At 43.2% G+C, this 23,068-nt stretch overlaps 1 protein-coding gene across 1 annotated transcript in view; it reads left to right on the top strand.

Annotated features, from left to right (window-relative positions):
- The window catches only part of CSMD1 (CUB and Sushi multiple domains 1), a 1,316,379-nt gene that overhangs the window by 477,270 nt on the left and 816,041 nt on the right, over nt 1-23,068 (top strand). Inside the window, exon 4 of the mRNA XM_040967079.1 lies at nt 6,177-6,371. Within this exon, the coding sequence (XP_040823013.1) occupies nt 6,177-6,371 (195 nt within the window). The remainder of the gene's footprint in view (nt 1-6,176; nt 6,372-23,068) is intronic.

Here is a 23,068-nt window from a genome sequence, read left to right as displayed (position 1 = left end):
CCATGAATGGGTTTTGTCTGGGACGCTTATATCACTCACATCTCATGTGACTATCTATGTGATTGTTGTTCCTTGGTATTTGTCATATTCCTTTAACATCATTCTTTTTCTGTAGTTCTTCTTTGGACACCAGAGCACATTTCTGCTTCCCTTTCTCTGAGTTGCTAATTTGGCAGCTGTACTCTGCCCTGGTCGAGTTGATCTAATACATCATCAGTCAGCCTGTGCTCTTGCACTGTTGGTTTATTATTTGATTTGTTATTCTATATCACTGATTGTATAACAACGATTCAGTCATGTGTACCTCCTTTATCTAATGGCCTTCGGTGCTATCCTGCTATGACATTTATATCGAACTTGTCAAAAGCTCACTAATACGTTAATATTTTGGCTTTAAGTAGCTGAGGATCATCCAACATACTTTACACAAGGTCACTTCAAACAGCTAGTAGAAAATGGAGTTGCAATGTAAGTTTATTTTGAAGCCTCAGATTTCTGAATCCTGCGCAAAGAAGGATATCGGAAATATTTACAGAAAATGTGGAGTGGGTTTTAGCTTAGCGTTTGTGCAACAAATATCCTAGATGAGGGTGTTAGACTGGGATCCAGCTCTGCCTCCTGGCTTCAGCTTCCCAACTACCTAGAACTTCAGAGGAAGTGGGTAGTAGTTCATGCAATGGAATCCTTGCCCCTGATGTGCTAGACCTGGATTGACTGCCAGGCTCTCAGCTTCAGCTGGTCTACTGGAGCTACTGCAAGCCTATGTGGAATGAACAGACGGATGAGAATTCTGTCTCTGTAATTCTTCCTTCCAAATGAATAGATCTTTAAAAACAAAGTGGCCCAGATATTACACAGATGAATGCATGTGCAGAAAACTTTAAAACCATTATTACAGACAGTTATAGTACCAACCTGAATCAGGATGGCGGAATAGGGTAAGAGTACATTTAAACAGATGCAGTAATGCAGTAGAGAAAGGGAGAGAGAGGGAAAGAAAGAAATAAAGGGAGAAAGAGAAAAAGAGAAAGAGAAAGAAATAGAGAGATTCAATCTACTGATTCAGTACCAAATTATTACAAAGTTTAGGGCCATGCCAGTTTGAAAGCCTGAATTTGAAACCTCATTTAGATCTTCGTTTGGGTGTCAAGAGCCCAAGTATTTGGACTGCCTCTTGTTGGTTTCTGTGGCATATTCTTAGTGAGCTTTAAATCCTGTAGCTTGGATGCTGCCAAGGCCAGATTACCTTAGATGTAGCAGTGAAGGAAGTACTACATATGCCTTAGTTTAGAGCCATGGGTGTAAAGGAGTATCAGTTAGCAAGAGACAACAAAATTATTCAGCAGTTTATATTAGAAATGTGCATTGCACTGTGCACTGAGTGATACAGAAAGACAAATACCATGCTTCCCTTTTACATGAACGTTGAAAAGAAAAAAATCTCAATCTAAACACAATGTTGATTAGTACAGGTTTGAGGAGTGGGGCAGGAAACATTTGAGTAAAAAAACAGGGAAATGTTAATGTTGCTCATTAATTATGACACATACATCAAAATGAGATGTTGATAATAAAGAAAGAGTAGTTAATAATAAGAAAAGAATTTATCATCACCTCACAAATTTTGTTTTGTGAATTCAAAATCGCTTAAAATAAGTTGTTAAGATAACAATACTTTCCTGCTATGTCCTGATCGTCTACACCAACCTTGGGACAGCATTGGGTTCGCAGGGCATTCTGGGTGGTGATGACCAGTTATGAGTAGACTGGAGTGGCATGGTGAGGTCCAGTTCATACCACTCAATAGCAGCAATGGAGTCTGTCTCCTTAGGTTCCATTGTAATAACTGTGTCACATTCCAAGACCGATTCTGATTAGAATAATCCTCTCTCCTAATTCTATTGTTAACAAAATTATGTCATAGATTCTTCATGTAATTTGAAAATTATATTGTTTCCGTAAAATTTGCATGATGCTCTGGAATTGGGAAATAACTTCAAAATTACTGACACTTACGAAGCTCTTCAACTCTTCCAAGGGCCCTTCCCATTGTTTTACTTGTATTGCCTCATTTATTCTTCACAACAATTCCCAAATAGACGTGAGTTCTCATTTCCCTTTGCAAGATTTGGAAAATGCAATTTTCATAATTTCTTGAACACCACACAATCCTTTTCTGGGGCAGAAACCCAAGTTTATCTGACACCAGTGTCTGCAATCCTACCAAATTACAGTGCTCTCTGTAAGAACTAATCTTCTGATTAGCCAAACCTTGACTTTCGACATTTGTTCTCAAAGCCACTTCCTGTCTGAGTCCCACACCTTCTCGTGGTGATGTTCCCCTTGCTCTCTGCACAGACCTTCACCTAGTGATGGATGGAGACTTTGCAAGAGGAAGGTCCTACCCCCTTTCACCCTGGGAAAAGCTGCCACTCTTTTTCCCTGAATACGCCATCTCAGCATCTATGTATTGTAACCAGAAAAGGCAGAAAATGTCAGGTTCTGAAACTATAACAACTGATACAACTGATTTTAAATTGTTTTTGAAAATCATGCAACACGATTTTCCAATACTCCCCCAAGAGGCAAGATGGATGGGGGAAGCCCTTGCACCAGTAAGCAGTACGTGACCAGGCACATCAGTGCTAGGGGCTCAAACATCCATAGCTGTCTCACATGAGCCCTTAAACTTCAGCCACATTTTATTGCACTGTCTGGATGTGCCAACTCTTCTATCAGAGAGGGATTTAATATGATGTCCGTATTACGATCTCAACAATAAGATTAAAGCTGCGATGTGATAGTCCAATTAAGTCACTGTATTGTGAGCATGTATGTGCTTGCTGATTCAAAAGTGCTACTGGTGCAATTTACGTGAGCTTATGGATCACCAAGTCATCTGTCATCCCTGGGTGTACAAATGTGGCTTCAATAGTCTGATGGAAAGCTGCCATGACAGGAAAGGATTGTACCCAGAGTCCCTTTAAAGTCATCTTTTCACTCCACCAGATGCACGCTGCAAGCACAAAATTCCCATCTCTTCAATGAGCCTTTCTTTCTTGAAGCATTGATGGGAAAAGACTATCCATGGCGCAAGGAAGGATTAAAGGAAATAGACAGTGGAATTCAAGTCAATTCAGTAAGTGTTGACTAAATGCTCCATGTGCGTCTGTCCTGTGGGAAGCACAAAGGGACATGTGCTCTCCAGGGAAATGGGTGAGACATCACTTAAAATGAAATCAGCAGAAGTGGTGACTGTGTTCGACTCACATGGTTTTGAATGTGCTTTTACCAGCACCTGGATTCTCCCTTCAGACACTTTCATGTGCCTGAGACTTAAATTTAAGCCTTGAATCCATCATTGATTCTTCTTGTTTGTTTGTTTTTTTTTTTTACAATTTATGGATATTTTGGAGGGAAACTGCTAATGCCTATATAATATGAAGTCCCCTTTTTGATGTGGTTTCTACTGAAAATATCTTTTCTAACTAATTATCAATAATTATTGGTGTGTTGCCATTGTTTACATTCAAATTTTAACAAAAAGATTTAAAGCAAGTAGGTGGGAAGTAGCAATGCATATTTTAGATGATAAATTTATAACTTTGTGATACCAAGCAATAACTTCAAAATTATAATATAATTTTTCAATCACTTTCTGCCATTTGCTAAGCAACTTGGCTTTTAACATTCTTAATTCTGTTTAAGCTTCTGATGTCTGATGACATATTTCAGCCAGTGGACAGACAACGTAACTTGATTTTACAACTATTTGCAATATAATATTTTGTTTGATGTTTTGCAATGTTTTCCTATTCCTCATATGCTTATAAGCTATAAAATATCTCTTATAATGTATGTAATATATCAATAAAAAGTACTATCTGTTTTGTGTTCATATTGATATCATGTCGAAGAGCAGATGTGCATTCATCACACACCTGTAACAAATATTTACAATTCAGTCCATGCTCCAGCCACAAGGGACGGGCATGGGAGACCTGTGATGTCTTGAAACTCCTAAGGAGATGGTTCCAGTAAAGACTTCAGGATACTCAGGCTTAAAGGGACCAATGTTAGCCTCCTCTCCATTGCAGTCTCTGTCTTTTGCAACCATTGCTTTGCCAAGAATAAGTGTTGACATGTGGTCTGCCAAATCTACTGTCACTGTCAGGATGTGAAAGAGAGACATGATAAGAGCACAGTAGGGAGCCTTCACAGGGTCCTACCAGCCCAGGGTGGGCCTCCTCCCTCCCAGTGCACCACTCCTTCCCTGTGCTGCAGCTGCCCTGGCACTCAGGGGCCTGAGCAGACGAGGGTGGGCCTCCTCCCTCCCAGTGCACCACTCCTTCCCTGTGCTGTAGCTGCTCTGGCACTCAGGGGCCTGAGCAGACGAGGGTGGGCCTCCTCCCTCCCAGTGCATCACTCCTTCCCTGTGCTGCAGCTGCCCTGGCACTCAGGGGCCTGAGCAGACGAGGGTGGGCCTCCTCCCTCCCAGTGCACCACTCCTTCCCTGTGCTGCAGCTGCCCTGGCACTCAGGGGCCTGAGCAGACGAGGGTGGGCCTCCTCCCTCCCAGTGCACCACTCCTTCCCTGTGCTGCAGCTGCTCTGGCACTCAGGGGCCTGAGCAGACGAGGGTGGGCCTCCTCCCTCCCAGTGCACCACTCCTTCCCTGTGCTGTAGCTGCTCTGGCACTCAGGGGCCTGAGCAGACGAGGGTGGGCCTCCTCCCTCCCAGTGCACCACTCCTTCCCTGTGCTGCAGCTGCTCTGGCACTCAGGGGCCTGAGCAGACGAGGGTGGGCCTCCTCCCTCCCAGTGCACCACTCCTTCCCTGTGCTGTAGCTGCTCTGGCACTCAGGGGCCTGAGCAGCCCAAGGTTGGCATCCTTCTTTCCCCTGCAGCACTTTCCATGCAGCACTCGCTTCCTGCACTGCAACTGCCTGGGCACTCAATGGCCTGAGCAGACGAGGGTGGGCCTTCTCAGTGTCCCTGCTCTAGCTGCCCCGGCACTCAGGGGCTTCAGCAGCCCAAGGTTGTCATTTTCTGTCCCTGTGCATCACTCCCGTGCTGCCTCTGCTCCAGCACTCACTGGTGGCTGCCCTTTGCTAAGGCCCAGAGCAGCCTGCTACCCTGAGAAAACAAGCCTTGGCTGCACTGCTTGACACATGATGTTGAATGTTTTGAGAGCCAGATATTTGTGGGTTCTATCAGAAGCCTTTTTAAGGAGATACTCATGTTTATTAATGATATATTTTCCTAACACAATGCATCACTCAGGGCAGTTTCATACTTCCTGGGTATATTATACACTACTCCATAAGCACATTTTGGCTTCATGCTTTGTTTAAATGTATTAACTATCACCTAGATAATTCATTATGAATCTTACTGAAACTCACAGGCAGTAATGATTTATTAAATGCATTGCTATATTACAGAGAGATGCTGAATGTTCCAATCAAAAGCAAATGGTATGATGTGCTCCACAGTTAACTTCTTCAAAAGTGTTTTTGGCTGTTATTAACTATTAAGTGGATGGGAAAAGTGACCCTTCACAAAGGGTCATGCGGGTGTCTTTTGCAGGCAGGTTTTTAAATGCGTGGTAGGCGTCCACCAGCATGCCAATCTTGGAAGAAACAATTTGTGCAGATATACTGTTTCTAAATGTGACCCTTCAGTCATAAGCACCATTGAAAGTTAATGAAAATAATCATAATCTGAGGGTTTCCACATGCTAGCACATTTACTATTGGTTGCTGTCTGACTTCCTTCTCTTAGGATGTGCTGGACACAGACAGGCTGGCACAAGTGACAGTATTCTATGCTGTTTCATATTGACACTGTGCTTGTCTGCCACAGGCATCTTGGTTGGTTCTGCTGTGACTGTCATGAATGGATGTTTCGCCAACATACTGAGGTCGTTTCTTAGATGTAGGCCCAGAACTGGGATTGCTGAATAATAGTGTGGGTCCATTTTTTTTTTTTTGAGGAAGCCTCATATTGTCTTTCAAAAATAATGAGAAATATAGTTTTTTCTTCCTGACAAGTTGTACTTATTTCTGCTTCTGATTGAATGCGTGAGTGGTCATTTTGTCAGTCCAACACAGTGCCTGTTTTAGAAGTGGGTCTCTACACACAGTTTTCCTTCACATATTTTTCTTCTCTTTCCAACAGTTCTACCAAGCCACACATGTGGAAATCCTGGAGAAATACTAAAGGGAGTCCTGCACGGAACGAGATTCAACATAGGCGACAAAATCCGGTACAGCTGTCTCTCAGGCTACATACTGGAAGGCCACGCAGTTCTGACCTGCATTGTGAGCCCCGGAAATGGGGCGTCCTGGGACTTCCCTGCTCCATTCTGTCGAGGTACGGCCGTGGGACTCGGGGTCTGAGCATGGACACCAGGGTGCCACTTGCTCTCTAACCAACAGTGACAGACACGTTCTGAAAGATGCTACACCATCAGCAAAAGCATACCACTTGTTCATGCATCCTCCAAACAGATGGCATTGTCTTCATTTATTCTTGGTTGATTCCTCTTGACACTAAGATGAGTATGCATGTTCATGAACACTCCCGTTTAATGGTTCTTCATTTATTCTTTAGCTAGTCACACTTTATGTTAGACCTTGTAATCAAAAGTGGGAGTCCTGATTCAAGGGTTCATCAATATGATTTGCCATAAAATGATAATCAATTTTCTTGAATAACTGCCAGTTTGCATGTGTTCCAAAAATTCTGCCACAGAACAAGCTTGAGTTCTGTTTCTATTTCCCATGAACAATCTGAAGTCCTACTGTGTGATATAAGCACATACTTCGTGTGGTATGAAATGAAATAGCAGTTCAGTTTTCCCTGAAAATCAGATGTTTCCTTAAATAGGAAATCAGCATTAAATGGTCTTCTCTTCCATGATGAGAGCTCAGCCGTTCTTTTTCTAGAGATGCAATCATCCGTCACATTCTCATCTACCATTGAACTTAACATGAAGTATGCCATATTGCTTGATTTCACCTCAGTATTGTCCATCATTGCCAAGGCTTCCTATAGCCCTTATAGATATACAATGTTGCACTCTGAGGCCTGACTAGAAAGAAAATATAAATGAGGGAAGGAAGAAACAGATGGCATCAGTGAAAAATGCTTGCAAGTCACAGTTCAAATGCCATCATAATTTGTTTTGTGTTTTTTTCTACATTACTACTAAGTTGTAAATTACTGAATCATCTTGTTAGATGCAAGAATATACAGTAAATCCCTTTGGGTTCCAAATTGGCAGAATTGTTTCCTCTGGAGAGGAGAACAGAAAAGCCAGTCCACTGTCTGCAGATTTATAATGAGGACAAACACAGTTGAAGTGAATAAGGAGTGTCCGCACCCAGAAAATCCTCCTGAACCTAAAACCTTGCATTCAACCAAAGAAAACACCACAGGGGAGTCACAGGGCGGCTCAGAAGTGCTGGACCATTTCCCTAGAGCCTCTACATTGTCCCAACCCTAGATGCTGTGATCTTATGTTAATGGCCTAACGAGTCCGTGACAAATGCATATGCATTTGCACATGTGAGTAAATCCAAAGTTAGTTTAAGCTGCAGGAAATGGGGCATAGCTGCACACTGGGAAGGAGCGATGAGGCCCAGTCCCTCTCTAGCCCACTCCGGATCCAGGCTCTCTCTCTCTGAGAACCACTGTTGTATCTGCCTTGATTCTTCATGGGAAGGAGCACCTTGTATATCCTACTGCACTTGAGAAGATACGTTTAGAAGCTCTTCCAAAATTGAGGGCCCTGCAGTCAGCACTTACAACATGCTACACTACCAAGTAACCTGTATTAGTATTACATGCACTGTTTACATGAAGCACAATAGAAATCCATCCAAATTCATACTGAGAGGACAACTCAGAAATTTGTGCTGAAACTGTGTGTGATGACATTTGTACCTCAAATCACCTTGAAAAGGAGATGAATTAAGTTTGATGATTCCTGCAGCAAAGGTTAGCAAGTAGAGTTTCAAACTGAGTTGACATCTGCTTTACTGTCTGCCTACGCCATTGCAGAACAGCAGTTACGGATCCAACTGTCCAACCTGGCTTTGGCTTGAACCTGTTCACTCTAAGCAACAGGAGTCTGTAGTTGAAGCATTTAGTGTCACGGTAGGATGCACTAGGAGAGGCAGCATTTCCATACCAGTAACCATGGACACAGGAACATTTTGACATTTCTCGGGACCTTTATAAAAATATAGTTATATATCTACTGGTTTTGCTGCTTTTTTTAATATACTAATTTTAAACTTTAAAAAAATTTAATTGGAATATTCCTATGAGCGATGATTTATTATATCAGTTCAATTTCCCATGTCCTACTTCTGATAAGAGATAGATTTTTCTATATATTGAATAATGCACTTAATTCTTGCTAACTTACTTCCTTAATTTTGGCAGTACTTTTGCGTTTACATCTTAGGAATATTCTCATCTCTATATTTTCCTTTGTGTTTTCTTTTTCTTCTTTTCTGTTCTCTTCGTAGTAATATAAATCCCACAATATTAAAGCACCTAGCATTTATTTTTTTTATTTTAAGATCAAAATACTGTGTAAATATTGCTTATAAAGTTTGATAAGAAATATTGTTCGTAATGCAGTTGTATACTCATGGCTCAACAAGTGTGCTATGTGTGTGTGTGTGTGTGTGCGTGTGGCTGTGATTAGATTTATCTCTTCCAGGATTACAATATCTCATTACCTGTTCCACTCAAATGAGAGTTCAGATCAACTTTTTCCTTGCCTCAATTTTTTATGACAATGCTATGATTACTTTTACCTCACATTTCAACCAATTATTTTCCTGCTGGTTTCATTAATATCATATTACCTGGCCAAGAGAAAGGACTTTTCAGTGATGTGTATCCCAGGATGCGTGTTTCTGACGGACAGTTGCTTCTTATGTTACAGTGCTCTGGGGAGTGCTGTCTTCAACTTCTGATTTTAATCAAAGTTGCCAGTTGCCTGAGGGAGAAGTGTGGGAGGGGGAGTCCTGGGTACATTGTCCATATATTGGCATCGATCCCTAATACAAACCTTCATGGGAACTCAACCACGTGGCTAACCTCACTGCGAGAAACGGAGGAAGATGGACCACTTGGGAACGTAGGGAGAAGAGTAGCAGTGGAACATGATAGACTCGGTTGGTCACAACCACCTTTTTACTTCATCTAAATATTTCAGTTCTCCTATTTTTTCCTCATTGATCCAAGACATATACATTTTAGTGGAATAACTCAGGTCTCTTCTCCTTCTTAATTATTTAAAGCCTTGCCATCAGTGAGCTCTATTCTCTCTGATGGCCATTGGCTCGTTTCTCCAACTTGATAGCTCGTTGTTTAGTATTCAGAATGGGAGAGAAATCTTCTGTTTCCTGGTTCACTCCTGAAATGACTAAAGCAGTCTGGGCTTGGTCAGGCTAAAGCTGATAATCAGAGGTCCAACAGCATTCTCCACGGGGATGTCCCAGGCTCACATACTTGGGCAGTACTCTGATGCTATTTCAGCCACATTTGCTCGGGGCTGAGTTTTAAGCAGAGCCCTTCAGTGTGACATGCCTTACATAGCAAGTGGTGAGTTGCATCGTGGTGCCATAACATCACCCCTTTATGTTTAGTTTCTGAGGGAACTTCATTCAGCTTCTCTTGTAGGCTATACCAGTTCCCATTCCCACCTGCAGGATAGAGGTTGCCCCCTGCTTTCCAACCTCGTAAGTACCCTTTTGCCCCATGGACGGAGCCAGTTTAAGTCTACCTCATTACAGGTTGGATATGCATTTCCTTCATTGTGATGTTGAACAGTTTAAAATCATGTGGTGTATTATGAATCTTCTTTAGAGAAATGCCTATTAGAACCATTTTCCTTTTTTATTTCTCTGCTTGCTTCGTGGTTTCTCTAGTACATCTGGGTGGTAACCCCTTGTCAGATTTCATTTATCTGTTTGTCTAAGTCCATTTTTATTACCTGTGATTTGTGAAATGTTAGCCTAAAAAGAACTTACCCCACTCCAATGGTTTCAGGAATTCCCATTTTTCTAGTAAGTTCAGTTTCATTTCTTCTATGAAGGGCTTTGATTCTCTTTTCCAGAATCTGAAGAGAATTGCTTCATTTTTGAAGTATAGCATTGATTCCTTCAGAAATTGAACATATTCAATAAATAACTCACCCTCTCCTTGTCTAAAATCTAAAACAAATAAGAGTTAAATGAGCAACAATGTGCTTGTTCAAAATACATAACACATTACTAATAAAAATGACACTGAGTTGTGTATATATATATACATATGTATAAATTCATATGTGTACCTCACATGCACACTAACATGAACCTGTGAATGTATTTGCATATTCATACATTAAGTTGTAGTTCAGAGGACTACTATTGGACTTCAGGATGGAACAGACCTATCTACCTAGCTCTTGAGTTAACTCAAACCTGCAAGATTACTGATGATATGTTGTGCTAATCGCAAAGAGATGAGAATCCCAGAAGCAACAGCCTTATCAACCGCCCCCCATACGTCACTTCACAGTGGGAGAGGTGACCTGCATAGCTGCTGAAGTGACCTCGAGCTGGCCTACCACCAGGTGACCGACAAGCACCACTCAGGAACGAACCTTCACAAATCCAAGTCTAACCGGACCCTGAAACTCTCCCTTCTCAAAGATAAAAAGCAAACATAGACCCAAAACAAATAAACAGATGGCATTCATTTTGATAATAGATTTTCAAGCTTCACACGTCCCAAAGATTGCCATGTTCATATATTCTCAGTAAAAGGCATGAACTAAATACTAGTTCCAATGTCCAGTGTATGTGTCACATTTACTCCAGACCTCGGAGGGCACCTGTCCCCTGTGCCGTTCTCAGGAGCCACGGATGCCTCTGCTCAGGTCAGATTTGGAGACACATTCTTCGCGAATCTTTTTTGTTAATGTGCACAGATTTGAGATGTTCTGAGTGGATTCCATTTTCACTTGCAATGGAGAACTTGGCACACAGTTTTCTCATAATTATACGATGGAAGAGAGAAGGGGTTGGAAAAACACAGATCTGTGTCTTCTGATTCGCATTCTTCCCTTTCAGTGCTCAGCAACTTCTGACATATATTCGTGTCAAATAGGACAAGAGAGGAGAGTCTATTTTAAAATTAGTTTGGAAAAAGGTAAGAGGAAGAACGCCTCTTGATGCACCCAGAAAAGCCTCTCACAAAGAATCTCATTTCAGATGCTCTCATGCTTCAGGAAGGAGTGACACCAGGGTCTAATGAAGACAGGGAAAGACTTGGAAGGGGACGCAGAATCACCAGTGGAGAGAGAAACAGCTTGAAGGCATGTGCCTGAAACATGATAGAAAAAAATGAGAGACATTCAGGGAGCGGGCCTTGCTAACACCCTGGGGCCTCATGGTTGCAGCAGATAACGCCGGGGTCACATGGGATAACTCCGCTGGCCTCTTTCATTGCCTGCTGTGATCACGTGGGGTAACTCCATTGGCCTCTTTCACTGCCTGCATCACGTACATATGGCTCACTGAAGGTGATGCCATGGCCGAGAGCAGAGCTGAGGTCTGCATCCAGGAGTCCTGACCTGCAGGCCACACACCTGTAAACTGTGCCATGCACAGTAAGGACAAGGAGAAGTAGAAACCCCCACCATGAACAGAGGATGAACAAGGGGCTGGCCATGAGAAACCCAGCGTTACAAGCCCTGAAGTGGCAGCTTGGCCACCAGAGTGGACTCTTCCCATCTCAACTGTCTGATGTGTACAGGTACTCATTTGGGAGAGCTGTTAAACAGGATGAGGAACATCCACTCACAAGCCATAGAAGGACCATCAGGTCATCTGCTCTGGTCCCCCAAGGCAACTGTAGCAGAAATGAAAGTCAGTAAATCCACAGCAGGCTAATTTTAAAGTTGATGATTCTGTATGGGCCATGAAGAATGCTGTACATTTATAAAATGTGGTCCTTGGCAGGAGAAAATGTTTCCCTACCCCTGGTACTAAACTAATCAATGCATTGATCTGCATAAGATGATAAGCAAGGAGTCGTCTCAGGGATGTCTTGAAGCTGTCAGTTAGGACCACCACTCTCCCATCGGCTCCTGGGAGTAGCTTCGTATTTTGATGATTGTGATGAACAGGGTGGACAGAAACACACAGGAGCAGGATCTCAGTGCTTGCAGCTCTTACCTAAAGGACTTTTCTGAAATGTGATATTAATGTTCTTTGGAATAAAAAGCTGCCAGGATAATTTAAGGAGAGATGTTGAATGATCAGTGGCTCAGGCAGATGGCAAAATGCAAGTCTAGTGAGGGTGGACCCACAGGGCCTGGGCTACAGACCACATCGCATGCACACCCATGTGAACGGCACAGCTAGGGACGCAGCATTGCACCTGTAGATTCCGAGGCTCACACCTCCGGCAGTGTGCCTGCATTCAGCTGACAGCAGCGCTGGGCACATCACGGCAGCTGTAGGACTCTCAGAAGCGCTACAAAATGAGGGCTAATCCTACTGACCTCCAAGAGTCACTGTGCACGCACGCTTCACTTCTTGTTACTAATCTTCGCAATAACCTTGCCTGTTTCGCGTTTAACTCTTCCTGTGTCTTAGACCTAAGCAAGGAAGTGGTCTTCCTGAGCTCCCGCAGGGGCCAGAAGAAGGAACCTTCACCTGTGCCCCAGGATTGGTTCCCTTCTAATTTATAGAAAAAAGCAAAAGATCTGAAAGAAAAGGACTTAACTACGCGAAATTGAAAGCAGCATTTTCTTCCTGAGCTGCAGCATCTGGGCAGGGAACAGGAAGCCTGGCCATCTGGATCGTTCTGTCCACAAACCCAAGTGAGTGATGTTGGTCCCATCTGAAAGCCTGTGTACTCGTGTGCCCTTCCTGCCCACCACCCCCTGCAGTACAGGTACAAGTGTGCCCGTGAACCTGTGAGCCAGTCAAAGGGCGCGTAGGGGTGCCTGCTCCAGAGTGTTCTCTGAGGAGGCCTAGGGCTGGGACCCAGTATTGACAACACTTGCTGGCTTACCTAGTGCTGGATGAGACTGCCAGCAGCCCCCAGCTTTCCAAAAAGCTGCGTTATAAACGTAACCTGAGAGAGTGTCCAGCTCAGAGGGCTGTGGGGTCTTGCCGATGCTTTACTTAAAGGCAAACTGTTTTTCTGAAGCTATTTCTTGATGAGTAAGTCAAACATGGAGAAAACAAAGCAAACAATGGCCTATTTTCTCAGGAAAACAGTTTTCCTCTTCTGGGAAAAGCCTTTATTTGGACTGAGTTAATCCTCATCCCTTCCCTCTTGGTCCCTGTCTGTTCCTGGGAGACTGAGGCACACAGCATCCTGCTTGGGGAGTGGGCTGAGGATGCTGGGGGCTTCTTACCTCTGGCTGATCTCACACCCCTGTGGGAGCCACTGTAGTCAGCAGGAGATTGTAAAAGATGCAGGGTGCATCCCACAGGTAGCCAGTCAGCAATTAGTTGTTCTTCACTTATTTTCCATTTACATACAATAAGGCATTTTAAAGTAACGATATTACTCCAGAGGGAAGACACAGGGGAATTAGAGAAGTCAAGAATATGGTGAATTCTACAAGTTTTCCAGAGATGCTTACCCAAGTGGACAAATACAGACACACCAGGGGCTGCTGGAACCTTCTAAGAGAAGCGGTGCTGTCTTCTATTCTCCCATGAGCTTCACAGGTACCTACACACACACACACACACACACACACGGATAACAGTTACATTGTGCAGGAGACAGGGTTAATCACACTCAAGTCATGCAACCAGAGGAGGGCTGGTCACACAGGCCATCTGCATCCTGGACGGTGGTTCTGTCCAGGCCTGGTGCAAGCTGCTAAGCACACCTGCGAACCCTGCTCCCCACAATGGGGAGACTAGCAGGCTGGTGGAACAAGCCCTGGTGCCCCAATGCCCAGAGAAGGAGCAGACAGGTGTGCCAGCTGAATTTTGCTCTTTCAGGACCCTGGGCTGTCCACACGGAGAGCAGATCTGCTATGCTCTGAACCCAGACCCTCTTGCAAACAAGCCAGGCCCCTGTGGATGGGGAGCACCCTCACCCAGAAGCAATGCCTGCAGGGTCTCCAGGAGCCCTTTACCTGCCCACGTAGACAATGAAGTCACTCTCCACAGTGGGAGCAAAGGAACTCCATGGGGCAGTGTGTCAGAAGTGTGCGTGTGGTTTTATGAGATGCTCTTCATGGTGAACACTGAGGCATCCCGTGCAGGAATCCCAGTCGGGAGGCTGGACACCATGTCCAGGAGGTGGCAAGGCCAGTCCTGACTCCATGCTTTCACATTGCCCTCTCCCTGGGGACAATGGGAAGGAGGATGTTTGGTTGATGTCTGTCTGCTGTCTGTCTGCTTGCTTCTTGGCGTCATGTTCTGGAAGCCCTGAGAACACAGGCTCTCACTCAGTCAAAGCTTACCCGAGATTCTGCATGTCTGACCGTGTATGTCTCAAACAGGCCATGACTATTACGTGAAAGTTTGGAGATTATAAGACACAGTGACTGTCTTAACTTCTTTCATAAGAGTTGGTTTATGTGATCTGTCTGAGGACAGTTCTGTTTTCTAAGAAAGAGAAAAGACATGGCAAAGGCATTAGTAAAGAATTGGTGCCAGGAACAGCGCGTTCTTTACTAAATCATGCTAATTATTGAATTCCTCTGTTGTGTTCCGAGATGTCTAAACCTGCCAGGTCATGAATTGATAAGCTCACGTGGTGTGACTACAGTTGGCAGAGCTTTCAGAAACGCCAGGAGAGCCCTTTTAACTTCAGCCTTTCTCCGCCTGTGACAAAGGGACAGGGGCAGGTGGGGACGGAGGCGAAGCTGTGTTTCTAATGGGTGCCTGTCAGTCCTGTGGTATTTAAAACACAGCTGTACTTTTGCCAGTTACATTACAAAGTTACATTGCAGAATGGGCCTGAAATGATCTGTCTTGTCAAGACCAAGTGAGGCAAAGTGAGATTGAATGGAACAGCCTGCTTCTAAAAAATATAGCCTTAAATTAACTTCAAGTCGTTTTCAGACAATCCAATTGCAAGCATTTTTCCTGCATACTGTGCAATAAGCAGCTCTGATATAAATCTTACCACAAATTGAAAAAAGAATTATTGAAAAAAATATATCAATATTACCTGGCTCTCTGTGTGTTCGCTTCTTTGCTATGCTGCAGGCTTTCTGCTAATAGTGTTACTCACATTGTTTCATTAAATACAATTTTGCAGCAAGTTTTAAAAATCATAGTGATTTTCAGTTCTGGGGATCATGGTACATATTCTCCATTATGGTGTGTAGTGCAGGACCCTGTTACACATGGAGCCATGGGGATGAATGTGCTTGGGTCCGTGCAAATGGCACTAACTGTTGCAGGCAGTGACAAGAAGTGTTTGACAGTGTGGACCTTGTCCTTCAGCTCCCAGCTGCAAGACACAATACCAGCAACATCCTGAATAAGCTCCTTTCTTGCAAAGCCTTAGTGTCCAAGTCCGTGAACCTGGACCGGTGCTGCTTTTCTTCCCACAGGTCTGCTAAAGATGAAATGAGAGGTTCCACTCGCTCGACCCCAGTAACTACTTTTAGAAGTGCACTAGTCACCGGGGAGCTGGAAGGGAAGGAGCTGATCCTAAACGAAGCCGTCTCACCTCCAGCATCGCTGGTCACAAGCTGACGTTCCTGGAACTAGCACATTCATGCTCTCCCCTGTGGGAAAAGAATTGCACAGTTCGATTCTAATTGGCAAAATTTTATTCTCAGCATTACACTAATTATTAGTTATCTCTCTGCTTGTAATTGAACATAATGAATGCTTCCAGTGTTTACTTTACACATCATGCTCTAATTAGTGTCTCTGAGCATATAGCATTGCTTTTGTTTCTTCCATTTTATGTTTTCCTAAGAATAGGATTCTAGGAATGTGATTTATACATTGCAAACTTCCTGAGTAAATTCCCAATGCCATCCTTATTTTGATACAATTACTCTAGCTCCTAACGCTAGCACTCCTTTTCCATATTGCTGAGCGTGATAGAGTCACAGTCATGCCAAAATGTGCTTTCAATTGTCTTTTCAATGTCCCATAGACATCCACATTTAGTCTATGTTTAGTCCTGGTTTCTGCACATCCATTCCAGCAAAAGTCATTTATCAAGAGTCAAAGACACCTATCAGTCAGAGAATATTTTTTTATGAAAAGTCAGAGACTAAACCGTATGGTCTCTGCTTCAACTATTTCACTAATGCCAGACAACAGCAACAACCATGGGTGTTGCCTAAACAACTAGATACGATTGTGTTCCCATGAAATTCTGTTTGTAGAAACAGACACTAGGCCACATGTGGACACCAAGACGTGGGTTGACAACTCGAGTTCTCACTACAAAGACTACAAGATGAACAGAACAAGAGATATTTCAACCCTTACGGAAGCAACATGCTAAGTGTTTAGACAAGAAAAACAGAAAAGCAAATCCTGTATTTTCTGCAGTCACTAAGGCAGCAGCATCTGACAGAGCTCTTTGGTTGCTCTATGAGATGGGTTGTCCTGGGCAACCCATTGAAGGAGGGCAAGCCAGCCTCTTAGAGGTGACAGTGCAGGCCTCATGAGAACTTAAAGAGAGGATCAGACAGAAGAAACAAGCAGAGTCTTGGTTCTGAGCACGTAGTGAGGGGTGAAGCGTCAACTTGCCACGAGCTCACTGCACAAACAGGCAGTTGACAAAAATATCAGGAACCGTGGGAGGAGACAGCTGCTAGAGCTGCCCTGAAGTGTTGCGAGCCTGAGGGACCATCTGGGATTTCAGCCTCCATTCCTAAGAAAGCAAGAGGGAGAGGAGAGATCCCAGGGGATTCCAGTTGCTTCTTCCAATGTGGAATTTAAGAGGTGATCTCTGCTAATTTGTTGAGAAAACACAAAATGTGGAGAAACAGAAAAATCAGGAAATCTGTTAGGAAGTCACTGACATATCCACCGGAGAGAAGCTGTCACATTAGGGGTGACAATGACAGTGGGGGCCAGGAGGCCTTCATGTGGATTGAGAGTGCAGTTGACACACAACACTCGTGGGGACTAGGAGACACTGGAATAGATGAGTGGCAAGCAGGGCCAGAAAAATTGCTGAGGCACTGGGAGAGTAGAGCTGACATTTGCTGAGATGAAGGATCTCCTGACAGTTTCATATTTTGAAATGCTAAGATCCAATATATGATCATGGCACTGTGACTTCTGGAATATGGTTTAGATGCCATGGTAAGTGGAAGTCTAGGCTTTGGGAGATTTTGACTCACTGCACCTGAAAACAAAAATGCATTTACTCATTGAAAATATTAAGTGACAGAAGGAGAGAAAGAAATATTAACTCTTCTTTCTCCTGAGTCCCCAAATGACCACAGTAGTCAGGAGTGGGACAGACCAACACCAGGAGCCTGGAACTCCTCTGAGGTGTCCATTATTGAGGCCAATGCAGGAAGTGACCCAAGTGCTTTGAGCCATCCTCTCTTGTTTTCCCAGGCATATTAGCAGCAAGCTTGGTTGGAAATGGAGGAATGAGGCTCCAAACTGCATCCTGATAGGGGACACAAGAGTCTCAACTAGTGACATAAACTGTCGGCCCACAACAAAGACTAGATATCATCAGCAAAAGTCAGAAAGAAATGAGGCTGGGAGACTGCGTATCCAGCCCTGAAGGAAAGACACAGGATGAGAGATGTGTGAGAGAGCTAAGACCTTCTCAGGGATATAGCAGAAATCCATGAGAGTAAGAAAAAAAAAAAGACCGGGATGAAATGCCATAAAAGCCAGACATGCATCATGCCACTGCAAATCTTCCATCTCCATATTGATGGATAACTGAACACTATGTAACAACTGGCAAAATATATAGGGGAAAGGACTGCACAATTCTGTACTGTTTTTGCAGCTTCTTATGAATTCATAATTATTTCAAAGTATAAAAACTTCAGTATGCACAGTGAGGAATATATCTCCAGGACGAAGTGAGTGATGATCCAATGTTGTAGAGTCTGTGCAAGCTGTGCGAGGAACAGGTCAGGGGACTTCTTTGTCTAGTGACTGGATGGCAACAGGGTTCATCAACCGGGGAGTAGAGATCCTGACCCAGGTGTGTCAGAGCAGAACAGGGAGAGGCAGGGATTGCAAATACAGACATTTGGATGAAGGGGATTTTAAGATCATAACATTAGAGGTAGATGTGTACCCTTAAGGTGAAGGTGGAGTCCAAAGTCAAAAGAAAGCTGTTTTTCAGCCATTTGTTGAATGTTGACTTTGAGGACGTTTAGATGTACTGCCCTCTAGAAAGTATAAACTGGACAGGCTTTGCAACATAAACTTGAACAGATGGAAAAGCCCAAATACTGGAACACAAATATTCCTGAAAGGAACATTTTCAGGAAGATTTTTTGCATGGGACAGAAGGTCAGGGACCAAACCAGGGGAAACGCTGCAAGAATCCCCTTTCAATTGTTTCTGTATTCTCAGTGAGAAATAAAGCAAGATTCCCAGAAACAAAAATGGGAAGAAGGAAAGATGGTGTTAGAGCACCAAGAATGGACCAAACGGGGGTCCCTAGGGGGGGTCCCCCAAAAGGCGTTCAGTGCAGGAGAGGTGGCAAATGGAAGCATGGACATCCCGTACAGCCAGCTTGTGGTTCTGGCCATGCACTCAGGCTTGTCAGCGTGTCTGTGTCTGCACCTGAGTGAGGATGGACTTGAACCAGACTGGACCATGGAGTGCCTTTCTGTATTCTAAAGAAGGCAGAGCTGTGTTGGAGGAAGGATGACTTCAGTGATGGCCATGAAATCTCAGGATTGTAAAGTGAGAAATGATGACATAAGTGCTGCAGGAGGGGAAGTGAAGAGGTGGCACTGTAAAGCACATTAGGTCCTATATATACAGTTCTAGAATTATCACACGCAAGCTCTTTAAGGACAAGCTGGAGTGGTGGCTGTGTAAAGTGTGCCTTGCTGGCAACAAGGAAACCAAGGGGGGTGGATAGTCCGTGACTGAGAACGACTAGCTAGACATCCCAGGTGTTACCTGGTGATGTAGCAATCATTAAGAACTGAAACGGCAGATGGGGTGACTAAAGTCAGAAAGCACTTTTTAAAAAAAGGATTTAGTAGCTGTGCGGAGGAGGAAATGGAGAAAAAAACAGGACAGGCTGGCAGGTAAGAGCTGAAATGGGATCTAACGAAGTTCAGAAGGTCCAGGGGCCCTGACGGAGGTCAGAAGGCCACATCTGCCACCTTTTCTAAGGTCCTGGTGGGTTGGAACAATAGCAAAGGAAAGTCACACTGCTGTCAGCTTACTGATGACATCCACACCAACTTGCGAGCTGTTTTGCACAGTTGTTGAGATCAATGTATAAACGAGGCATTCATAGATAACCACACAAAAGCCAGTGCTTGATTCTGACAACCACACAGAGAAATGCATACAGGTGGCCAAGGGTCGTGCCCCTAGAATAGCAGAAAATGGGCCGAGAAGCAAAACCTTCATTCCCTCAGAGCCTCTCACCCTGAGGCATCCTCAAAACATACAGGTTGTATGAGAGGAAGAACTGGAGGAAATATCTCAAAAGGGGGAAAGAACTTGGAAATTTAACTGACATTCCTCCTTGGTTTTCAGATGACCTAATAGGAGGGCTGTGAGACTTCGCAAACGATAGGGGCCGGTGGTCAGTGGAATGCAGTGTGTGAAGTCTGGGGAACCAGCAGAGACGCAGGAACCCAGAGCTTCCTGCAGTGGCTTTCATTGGCAGGCATCTGAGGGCCTCAGTCCCTCAGCCCATAGAGGTAGTGTCAGGGAATGAGCTCAGATTGTGCCTGGACGCTCTCACTCTGGTCCTGGCCAAATTCTGCCATGGGTTTCTCTTTTTGTTTTCAGGGAGGGCGGAGTGGAGACTGGAAGATGAAGCCCACCCACAGCACCAAACACGGGGCAACTGATGGCTAGTCTTCTGAGTGAAAACTGCCCTGTGCAGACTGCTCTGAGAAACATTGCACTATTTTTCTTTTTTAATTGAATAGGTCATGCATGCCAGAAATCTAGTTATCTGATCATCTGACCCTCACCATAACCCCACAAACAGATAACATTATTATTCTAATTTTACAGAAAACACGTTCTAGGCATAACAATTTTTTAAAACTTTCTAAAAGTTACACAAGCTCAAAACTCACACCCAAACCCAGAAAATCAGATTTCTGACTTATACCTAGATTCAGTCTTTTGGAGGCCCCACGGGGTAACGCAGTAAATATACCTCTAGAGAAAGAAATTAGATAGGAGCTGTGTATGTCTGTGTTTGTGTGTTATTTTGTTCTTTGACATTTTGCTATACAATTTTAAAACTTGAAATCAAGCCATGAAGCCAGTTGTATACCTGGAATTCTATAAAATTTAAAGTGATCACTTCAAAATTAACTGGCCAACTAGTGTGGACATTCATGATAAGCATGTCAAGGTGATGTTGTGTGGACCCAGCCCATGTTCATCATTTGTCTTGTTAAATGTTTACATGCCTCAGGTTTTATTGATCGCATGTTACAACATATATTCCTAAGTGATATCGATTGTATTCTATGATTTTTATTTTTACACAGTAAATTCCTGTCAAAATTAATAACCAGGCAAAGAATATAGCAGTAGTACAGATGGAGGACAAAACTTCTTAAAAACTCAAAATCCCTCTGGGAAATGGAAATCCTACACTCTGATGATGTCTGCTTACTTTTTGTATCATTTTCCCCACTTGAAAAAATTGACAGAATTAATCACATCTTAAAAGCCTTCGCTTTTTCCTGGATTAACTCGATGGTGTTTAAGCTTCTTTAACTGTGCAATCTCTTCTTCAAATGCAAGATTATATGAAAATTGAATACAGGAAGCAGAAATCTTAAGTCATATCTATTTATTGTGATTTCAGATTTGCTGAGACACGGAGAGGGTAGCACGAGAAGGGGTGGGATACGGTGGGGAGGGAGAAGAGGCAGAGGAGAAAACAGAACCGAAAAGAGAGAAAAAAGAGATGTTTTGTGTCTATTGGTTCACTTCTCAGTTGGCTGCAGCGGCCTGGGTCAGGTTAGTCTAAAGACAGGAGCCAGAAGATCCTTCCAGGTTTTCAACAGGTGCACAGATCCAAACACTCAGGCAATTGTCTACTATTTTTCACAAGCTGTTAGCGGAAAGATTGATTGAAAATGGGGCAGCCAGGGTGGGAATACACACACACACACACACACACATACGTGGGATGCTGCTGTCACCATCAGGAGCTTCACTGATATGCTACAATGCCAGCTACAGGAAGCAGATTTAGAAAAAGGAATAGTTGTCCTGATAATTATTTGCTGTGAAGCCAAATCCCACCCCACAGGCAGTGACTGTTTGCTACTCCCACCAACAGTCCTAGGAACACAAATCTCACAGCACAAGACAGATAGCTGGTGTCCACTTAGATTAACTTTCTGAGAATTACCTTCTACAACCAGTATCATCTCTGGGAATTTTGAATCATGTATTCCACATGTGTCATGTGTAAAGTGCATGTAGTACAGATCTCTTTGCAAACTAGAGAACCACATGCTTCGCTGCCCTGCCCTCCCTCCACCCTCCACTGCCCATGCTTAGTTGTACAAACCACAGCTTCCAGTACCTTCCTTCCAAGAGCATCTGCTATGTTCTGTCTACAGATCATTTGAACTTTCTAATAAAATTAAGCCATACCAGGTGTTTGGCATAGCAACTTAGACATCACTGTGGACACACATATTCCATATAAAGCTTTCCATCAGAGCTTCCAGTTTTGGTTAACTGGCAATGATATCAGAGTCTCCAGCCATGCTTCCAGTTCTAGTTAACCAGCAATAATAGCAGAGTTGCCAGCCATGGCTCCAGTCCAACTTAACTAGCAATAACAGCAGACTCTTCATCAATACTTCCATTTCTGGGTAACTGACTCCTGTACCTTGGGAAGCAGCAAATGTCTGCTCAACTATTGGGTCCATGCCACAGCTGTAAGAAAGCTGATGGGTTTTCTAAATCCTGGCTTCAGTGTGCCTGAACCTTAGCGTGTGGACGCTGTGGACTGAACCAAAGGATTTTTTTGTGTTGTGTCCATTTCAATTAGAGAAATAAATGCTACGACTAACCAATAAAATAAATAATCATCCCTTTGGTTCAATAATTTTGAGGATCATCATTTTATAAAATATACACGATTTACAAAATAAAACATGATTTTTCCTTAAGTGTCTACCATATTTATTTGTTGATTACTTGTCAATAAAGATATGTTTAAATCAGTGAGTTGATTTTTACACGCTCTCTGTGTGTATATGTGTGTGTGTATATGTGTGTGTGTGTGGATGTGTGTGTTTGTACTTGTGTATTTGTTAATATACATGGGTTAAGAGCATTAAGTATTAATAGTATTAAGATTGCCAAGGGTCTGTGAACATGTCACTTCTCAACCTAGTGCACAATCTCTCATTGTGGACCTCTTGTGTATAAATTACAGGGAAGCATTTGTCTTCATTGCTTCAGATATCAATGGTTAGAAATAAAGCATGTAATGGGAGCACATTTACATGTATTTGCATTATCTTTAGTTTTTATTTATCATGGGTCCAGCCTGCTTAGAAATATATATTTCATATCATAAACTTATCACTCAGACAATGTAATGTGTCTTGTAAAAGAATCTGAGCTGTATCTGGCACACGCATTCATATTTCTAATCAAAATGTTATTCCTAGGGTTACAAAAGTGTTAAATCTACCAACATAGAAGTATAAATAACAGTACTGATGTTAGGTCTTTATAGATAAAATGTGTTAGCACAGAATATTATTAACTGTTCCCTAAGTATTAAGTCTATTTACCTAAGTTTATTTTTATAGAAAAATACCCATGTAATATATATCAAGGTGAGAACTAATTTTAAATAATAGTGTAGTTACTGTAATT

The sequence above is a fragment of the Ochotona curzoniae genome, unplaced genomic scaffold (genome assembly GCF_017591425.1).
Source record: "Ochotona curzoniae isolate NIBS_2020 unplaced genomic scaffold, NIBS_Ocur_1.0 scaffold_4506, whole genome shotgun sequence".
Classification (NCBI taxonomy): domain Eukaryota; kingdom Metazoa; phylum Chordata; class Mammalia; order Lagomorpha; family Ochotonidae; genus Ochotona; species Ochotona curzoniae.
The sequence above is the reverse complement of the archived record's forward strand: the minus strand, read 5'-3'. Positions and strand labels throughout refer to the sequence as shown.